The sequence below is a fragment of the Triticum urartu genome, unplaced genomic scaffold (assembly GCF_003073215.2).
Source record: "Triticum urartu cultivar G1812 unplaced genomic scaffold, Tu2.1 TuUngrouped_contig_9135, whole genome shotgun sequence".
In the NCBI taxonomy this organism is placed as follows: Eukaryota; Viridiplantae; Streptophyta; class Magnoliopsida; order Poales; family Poaceae; genus Triticum; species Triticum urartu.
The window spans coordinates 270-8,962 of NW_024120151.1; the positions used below are offsets into that span (position 1 = coordinate 270).

General features: G+C 42.8%; 2 protein-coding genes across 2 annotated transcripts; one reads left to right on the forward strand and one right to left on the reverse strand.

Annotated features, from left to right (window-relative positions):
• Positions 1–5,258: 5,258 nt before the first annotated feature.
• LOC125532125 (zinc finger matrin-type protein 2-like) lies at positions 5,259–6,955 on the reverse strand (the record flags this gene model as incomplete). The annotated part of the gene is given in 6 exon segments (XM_048696288.1): positions 5,259–5,663; positions 5,822–5,904; positions 6,024–6,084; positions 6,280–6,332; positions 6,423–6,501; positions 6,923–6,955. Coding segments are annotated over 6 exon segments (405 nt in total), but the record flags the coding sequence as incomplete, so codon positions are not given.
• A 31-nt stretch (positions 6,956–6,986) lies between these two features.
• LOC125532126 (1-aminocyclopropane-1-carboxylate oxidase homolog 1-like) lies at positions 6,987–8,685 on the forward strand (the record flags this gene model as incomplete). The annotated part of the gene is made up of 1 exon (XM_048696289.1): positions 6,987–8,685. A coding segment is annotated over exon 1 (990 nt), but the record flags the coding sequence as incomplete, so codon positions are not given.
• Between the last annotated feature and the right edge of the window lie 8 nt (positions 8,686–8,693).

Sequence of the window (8,693 nt, forward strand, 5' to 3'; positions counted from 1 at the left end):
CCCGCCCTCCTGGCACGACGACCTCCTGCGTGTTGTCGACATGCTGTCCCTGCTCAAGGCGCTCGAGCTCTCCGACCATTGGGAGTGGGTGCTCGCGTTGCTCCGCTGGTACTTGAAAGACGGCGGTGCCGCCATGAGCTTCATCTCCTTGGTGTCGCTTCTCTTCCATATCTCCCCCGAGTGCACGGCCCACAGGAGCACCGAGAGCAGCCCGGCGGCCATGACGGCCAGGAGGCCCCTGTACACCTGCTCCTTGTACCTTGGTTGCCCGGGGCAGTGGTCCTCGCCGAAGGCCTGGGACACGCTACGCACGAACGCGTAGTCGGCCAGGTGCATGAGCATCGGCACATAGCAGGACAACCCGTAGCTCACGTTGGCCACGCTGACCATCTGCGGATACATGGACAGCGTCACTAGGGGCGGTGCTCATGTTTACGCTCTCCGAGGACTGCCTCGTCAAGGTACTAAGTACCGGAGCATCGACGGCTAGTCAATCACTCTATGTGTATATGTGCATGGCAAGTGTTCGAGAAATGTATCAATGAAAAGTAGAAGTAGTTTTATTCCGTTGTATTAGGGATCGGCTATGTCCGGCCAAAAATTAGTGAAGTAACTATACTCCCTTAAGCTTTGCTCGGTCGGATACTCCTCTAAACTATAGAGGATTGGTAAGAAATGCCCTAAGCAAATGCTTTTTCGAGCGAGGACCAATTAACTGTTGAGTTGTTAAAACAAACAACGCCAGCATCTCATCCTCAGCAGCCTCTGAGCAAAGAGTTTTTCCTAGCTAGTACTACTCCCTTGATGATAAAGAAATATAAGAGCGTTTAGATCATTAAGAGGGAGTACCATCAAATAAAATCGTCAAAGCTGGAGAGATATGCACTGATACTAAGGGCCTCTTTGATTCGTAGGATTTTGAAAACGTAGGAATAGGAAAAGTGTAGGGTTGGAGTGGCATGCCTATTTGAATCCTATAGAATTAGCAATGATTGTTTGATGCCACGGAAAAAACAAATGAATTGTAAAAAGAGGTTGGAGTGGATGTTAAATTTCCTATAAAATGTAGTACAAAAGATTCCATAGGAAGAATTCCTATGGGATCCAATCCTATGAATCAAAGGACCAATATAGGAAAAAATCCTAAGGACTTCAATCCTTTAAAAATCCTATAAAATTCCTTTGAATCAAAAAAGCCCTAATAATTAGTAACAGCACCGGATGTGCTTATGACTTTTCTCCCTTACTCGCTATCACCTGGTGCGGTTGGACGTAAACGCCTCAAGAAAAAACAAAAGCACATGCACGGAGCATGTTTTAAATTACAATCGTTTTCGGTTCGCTGTCACCGACCGGGGGCGCTGGACAAGTCCTGCGTATATTCAAGGATCGATCGGAACGAACGAAGCAGGAAACCGAAAGGATCGGGGTTTCCGCTGACGAGTCAGAGATCGCCTCCGCTGAAAAAATCTCTATGAGTACAGGTATAGTATAGTAGTCGAACGGATAGATCTCTTTGCATGGTTGGAAAACAAAAATCTCCATGGATGCCGAAATGTGGCACTAGAATTTTACGTCCTTTTTCTCTTCATTCTCTTGTTGCGTTCTCGCAATCATGCGAACCAAAGATGTCTTCTTCAGCTAATGGGAGGGGGGTCATATGGTACGAACATCCATTCTAATGGAAGCTAGTACATACCAGTCAATGATCCACTACCTTCGTCCTGATTTATTGGTCCTCTTCGTATTTTGGATCAAAATTTAATCATAATTCATAAATGTAATTAATAAATGTTAATGCATGTCATAAAAAATATCATTAGATTCATATTTGAACATAGTTTTCGTTGATAATATTTTTGATGACATGCATTAAAACTTTGTTAGTTAAATCTATAACTAAAATTTGACACAAAATATGAAAAAGACCAATAAATCAGAACGGAGGGAGTATAATTGGTTAGTAGCATGGAGCATCTACGGCCAATCGAAAGCCTCGAATCCCAGGCTAAGCTTGAGATATAAACCGACCTGGCCCGTAAAACATTTACTCCTTTCAATCTATACTTGTACTTTCTATACCAATATGAAAAAAACCATCGAATTAAGTCCATCCAACGACCTAGACTGCTCGAATGACGAGCATTAAACGTGTTTAACATGCAATTAATATCATACCAAATATTACACTAATCACATGATTAACACATAAATAATAGCATACCTAATACCGCATGCAATTAATATATTGCCTAAATATTAACGTGCGTTGCACGTGTGCATTTACTAGTACCTACTAATAAAGCAAAGTGCGTTTCGTCAATTTTTTCATCCGTTCAGCGCGGAAAAGAATTTTTTTTCTATCCAAGGTGGTACTAAATTCTTATGCGTTCCTCTGCTAGAAAAAAAAGGCTTTTCCAGAATTTTGTACGTGTGCCGCATGCTGTGGCCCAGCGAAGCCAGCCCACTTATTTTTCTGCCCACACAGTAAGGAAATTCTATTTTTCGCATAGAACGACAAATAGTCAGAGCTTCGCACAGGACAACCAATAATGGCTGCCCCATTTTTCTTTGCTTCTATGTTTTACTTATATTTTTATTCTCCTTCCCTATCACTTTTTCCCCTTCTAATTTTATTTTTCTTATAGAATTTATTTCATAAATTCAAAAATCTCAAAAAACGTTCAGAATTTCAAAAAAATCAAATTATAAAAAATGTTCATAATTCCAAAATTTTGTGGCAATTTTGAAAACATAACCGGAACTTGCAAAATGTTTCCCATTTTTCCAAAAACTTCTATTGTTTTCCAAAATTGTTCGAGATTTCTAAAAAGAAAATGGAATTTTAGAAAAATGTTCCAAATTTGACAAATAATCTTGTTTAGGTGAAATTTTCACAATTCAAAATAATATTAAAAGATAAACATTTTTGAACTTTTTTATGTATTTTCAACACATGTTCCCATGCTAAAAAAATGTTCACAAATTCAAAAATATTCATGTTTTTATAAAAAGTTGGTGTTTTCAAAAAATATTTGTGAATTTTAAAAGTTGTTCCTGTTTTAAAGTTTGTTCACTTTTTTCTTAAAGTGTACATAATTTTCAATCAGAATTTAAAAAATGGTTTATTTTTCCTACAATATTCAGAAACTTCATACCTTAAAATCTCCTCAATTGAAAGAAAAATTAGATTGAATAATTCATGGGCCTTCTCTGGTGTATGATGACGTAAAAAAACTCTTAAATGCCCTCGATCAATGAATGAAAAAATAGTGGATTGATTACTTCACACCCGGCGAAACCAAGAAGCTAAATGTTCTTTTTTCATGTGCACACATGATTTTGCTTACATATATAATTCTCACTAACTTTAAATACATACTATTTTTCCTCTCGTTGCAACGCACGGGCATATGTGCTAGTCCATAATAATCATCGCTGATTATTATTACTCCCTCCAACCCAAATTAAAGTACGTCCGATTGGATCAATCGGGTTAGATCGAACCGCGCGCGGCGTGCAGGAAGAGTGTGCTCCGGTCACAATACTGCTACTGCACGTGTTTATCTGGTGAGGCGGTCCTGTCAGACAAGGGAACGCTTGATTAGGACTTGATTAGTATCTACATGCAGAAGAGAAATGTCAAGGATGCAGACTGGTAGTAGAACCAGGCCGGCGAGGTGAGGTCGCCATCTGCGTGACACTGGACTGATCGTGGAACAGTAGGATGGATACGCCCACGGACGAATAGTCGCGCGCAACTTGCTGGACAGCTCCATCAGGAAATGGCGAGGAAAACGCGCGCGCGGGTATGGTTTGGGTCGTGGTTTTTTTCCGGGCGCAGCAGCTCTCAGCCCAGGGACTAGAGCTGTGCCCTGAACCTGAACGAGAGACATGTTTTCAAATTGGTAGCATGTCTTGATCGTTGGCCTTTCTTCTAATTCGCCAACCAGCAGCCCGCGTGTCCTGAATTTAGCGTCATGGCAGCTAGCTTATGCGCTAACAACACATTGTTACCATCTTCTCGAGTTGATTTAGAGGACTGTATATTTAGTCCATCTACATGCTTTCATGGTAAATTTTGGCACAAATATGTCTTTTCCAGTATATTTAGTCCATCAACATGTTTAGCACCTCTAAGGAAGCGTATTTTTCAGCAGATTTCAGTGTATAAGTGAAATGCTCGTGGAGTATTTTTCAATTATGCTCAGGGCATCTTTCATTCAAAGATAACAAATGCAAGGGATTATTAAAGAAAAAAACACAAGATTGCAGTCTCATGTCCAAACAAATCTACAGGACTGAATGTTCCACCAGTTCTTTTTTTTTTGCGGGGACCAGTTTTTGTTATCACACCATATGAAAGCCGGAAAGCACGGGATATTTTAGAGGTTTGAACAGGTGCAGAATTTTGTTTGAAACTTAGGCCCTGTTCGGTAGTTGCCCACTCCCGGAATCTGTGGTGCAGGGGAAGTGCAGCTCCGCCGTTTTGAACTGTAGCTCCGCCAACTCCGCTCCCAGAGTTGTGGAGTGGAGTGGTACCGAACAGGGCCTTAGTGCACCGTAACCAGGGACAAAATCATACGAGACTATATCAATGCAAATGAAACAGCCTATATAGGGGCAATCATATAAGATTCTGGTGTAGAAATAAAGAAATCCCACATAAAAAATTCCTAATTAAATATCCATATAGAAGAAATCACAAAAGTATTTTTATTGGTACAAATAAAAATTCTCTCATAGAAACAATCCTAAGGAAGAAGGGGCTGGGCTTGCCGCGTATGGCACAGGTCAAGGGAGAGATAGGAGTTTTCTGTAAAATATGTTCAAGTGATCACGAGGTACCCCATCTCTTAGTCCGATTCATCTACTCCCTTTGTTCACTTTTATAATACGTTGAAGACATTTTAGACAACATGGAAAGCAGCCCATTTTCAAATGTCTGAAACTGTGAAACAACTTATAAAAGTGAACGGAGGGAGTATCTACAATCTAGTGCCTCCGTTTTACAGTTTTCAGATTTTCATGGAATTCCAGTTTTCACTGGATGCATGTGCCGAAAGGTAACGAGAACAAAACCGAAAGAAAATTGTCTTCTAAGTTTTGTCACAAATCCATCATTTATGCTACTCCTAACTTATGTCGTATGCAAACTTACTTTTTCTTTTCCAAAACGGAGAATATATGCAAGAATAAAACAACAGCCTGCAAACAGAGCATTTGCTTTTCTCGCAAGCTGATACAACAACAGCGTGTAAACGAATTAGTTATCTCATTTCTCAAAGATAAAATGCCCCTCAAATGATACAGCAGCATCTAGACGAATTAGTCGTCTCATTTCTCAAAGATCACCGGTCACCGATTACAGAAGCTGAATTGTTCCGGCATCAAGTATCGTTTTGCTGACATTCATCAGGTAGCGGTTGCAACAAGCTCCAGTACACTAATCGCAACACTGCATCAGAGCTGTGTCTGACCTATGCTGAGACCCAGGTGCAGAGAGCGACGGCGACGTCTTCAGCAGCCAGAGACCAACGGAATGGCGCCACCTGAAGCAGCAATTTTCACTTCTTTGAAGAGGTGCCGAACCCGCCGAAGCCCATCATAGCAGCAACATCAGGGTCAATGTCCTCAGGTTCATTCTGGCCAGCCTGCTCTTTCTGAAACCAATTCATACCATGTCATTAAAAACTAACGATTCTCAACAGCCCAATGAACTGACAGACTGCAAATCTCGCGTTCAATGGAAAACGCGTAGTAGAAAACAGGAAATTACATACACATAGACATACACACACATCAAAGATTGTTCTTGTACCTTCTTTTCTTTCTTCTTTTCTCTGCGCTGACGCTTCTTCTCCTCCTCCTCTTGCTGCTGTTTCCATATTCTCTCATCCAAATCTGAAGAAAAGGCGAAGAAGCCAATTTTAAATTTCAGACAGCAATCTGGTAGACAATTCTGTGGACAATGAATAGAGAGGAGAATTGACATCCTAGATGATGTTTTCGCATTGTATCACCTTGTTCACTGAAGCTGGCTGGGTCCTTCCTCTTCTTAAGTGCCTCGAACCGTTTCTGAACCTGCCGGCGGAGAGTTATTAACATTGAAATATATGGAAGGTAACCATGCAAGCAGCTGTCCACTTGGCTTAAATAACACGAAGATTTTCATTTTTAATTTGTGATGATAAACCAATGAAATAACCAGCACATGATGAACAATGATTTTAGTTATTAGATGGACTCAGGTCCACAGACAAGCTTCAAATTGTTTACCTGTTCGAGTGACGCCCTTTCAACACGCATAGACATGCCCAATGCTCTCTGATCTGTCAAATGTCAAACCATAAAACATGAAACTGATGATAGGCAAGTTTGCTAGACCAACTGGACTTAAAATAGAGTTTGCAGGTACTTACGCTTCTTGCCATTTATATGATCCAAATAGTTGGCTGAATCTTTAACAACACACTCACATACTGAACAGTAGTATCCAGCCTGCCAGAAAGATGGTAAATGAGAACAAGATTTTGTGCGATAAACTGAGCATGAACAGTATCTAGTTAAGCATTAATATTTGCATCATCCTCCAATCCCATGGCAAGCGAGATTAATTATGTAGCAATAGAACTGTTCTAAATTTCATGCATTGGTATGTTATAAAAAAGATCAAGCAAGTGATGAGTCAAACACTAATGAGTAATGACTGATTGCGGAAACATGAGACCAAAATCTAAAGAACAGCACATACAACAGGTTTTCTGAATTAAGATCCCACTGAGTTCTCAATTACAACTAAAAAACAACAAGAAGTCACATACTCTGGTAGAATGTCTATCAAGTAAGCCAAACTGAAAATTTTACAAACATTGCAATTTCTAATCTAAAATAACAAGCCCTGTGAGATTTTGGGACAAACCTGCTGACTCAAAGGTGCGATTGGGGTTACCACCTGAAAAGGAGGCAAAATAATACTCTGTTAGTTATACATTTATAAGTAATAGAGCGTCTATTTTATATGGACAGATTTTTTATACCGAACTAAGAAAACAGCTTATCGATGATAAATGAGTTAATGACCAAACCGAACCACCTATAAAAATAAAGCATTCATACGTGGACTTAAGAGTTACTCATCTTTTGCAATACTCATCCATACTTCTTCTAATCTTCAATCTTAAGCACACTTTTATGATTTCCATCCTTATGTTTTATATTCAAGAATTGCATTATGCTACTCAAAAGTGTTTTAAGGCTTTCAGAATTGTCCTAGTCATGTGCTGGTAATATCAAACTGTTAAATCATTGTAGACTCCTAGTATATAGTAATACAGCACAGCGGCAGTGCTACTCAAAGGAGTCCTCCAGTAGAGTCAATCTAGCCTGGCTATTATTCTTCTTATTTGGCTAACTCAAACTAGTGAAATCACTATTCGAGCCTGGTCTTTGATAGGGAAACAATGATTTCTTTTTCTTTTCAGAAAATGATAGGGGAACAATAATGGATCAACCACCGCACTGATTACATAAAGAACTGCAAGTTAGGTTGTCTCTTGCATAGCAGTTGGGAAGAGATAGGTAATGCAGAAAAATAATATATAGTGGATCGAGCTTTTTGATCTTGCACGATTTGCACTGGCACAGAAATCCTTTAAAGGAGCAGCAATACTCATCTAGTGGAGTAGTACAACAATGATGGCCTCCGACTCCGATCGCCTTCGTGCCCTCAAGGCTTTCGACAACACCAAGGCCGGCGTCAAGGGCCTCGTTGACACGGGCATCACCACCATCCCCTCCATCTTCCACCACCCCCTCCCCCTCCACCGTTTGCATGCAGATCAAGAGCACCACTTCACCATCCCGGTCATCGACCTCGCGGCTGCCGTGGGTGCTACTACTACTACTACTGCACCATCCGAGCGAGCTGAGCTGGTCGCCGCGGTGAAGGCGGCCGTGGAGACGGTGGGCTTCTTCCAGGTGGTGAACCATGGTGTGCCCAAGGCGGTCATGTCAGAGATGCTTGCGGCGTTGCAGGGCTTTCATGAGGAGACGGTGGAGGCCAAGGCGCCCTACTACAGCCGGGACTCTCGCCGGCACGTGAGGTACCAGAGCAACTTCAACCTGTTCCGGTCACCGGCGGCCACCTGGCATGACACCCTTTTCATGGAGACGGCGCCGGAGCCGACGCCGCCCGAGGAGATCCCTCCCGCGTGCAAGACCATCGTGCCTGAGTACACAAGGCTGGTGCAGCAGCTGGGCCGCACCCTGCTCGAGCTGCTGTCGGAGGCACTGGGCCTTCACCGTGGGCACCTGGAGGAGGATGCTGCGTGCCTGGAGGGGCTCGCTGGCCACTACTACCCGTCCTGCCCAGAGCCGCACCTGACGTTGGGCACCACCGCCCACTCCGACCCCTGCTTCCTCACTGTGGTCCTCCAGAACGCTGTGGGCGGCCTCCAGGTGCTTGTCGACGGACTACAGGAAGACGACAAGAAGAAGTCGGATGCTGTGTGGGTGGATGTGCCAGTGGTGGCGGGCGCGCTGGTGGTGAACGTCGGCGACTTCCTGCAGCTTGTCTCCAACGGCAAGTTCAAGAGCGTGGAGCACCGCGTGGTGGCCAAGAGCGCGGGGCCGAGGGTGTCGGTGGCCTGCTTCTTCGGGGCGGAGGGGGCGACGAGGGTGCTTGCGCGGAG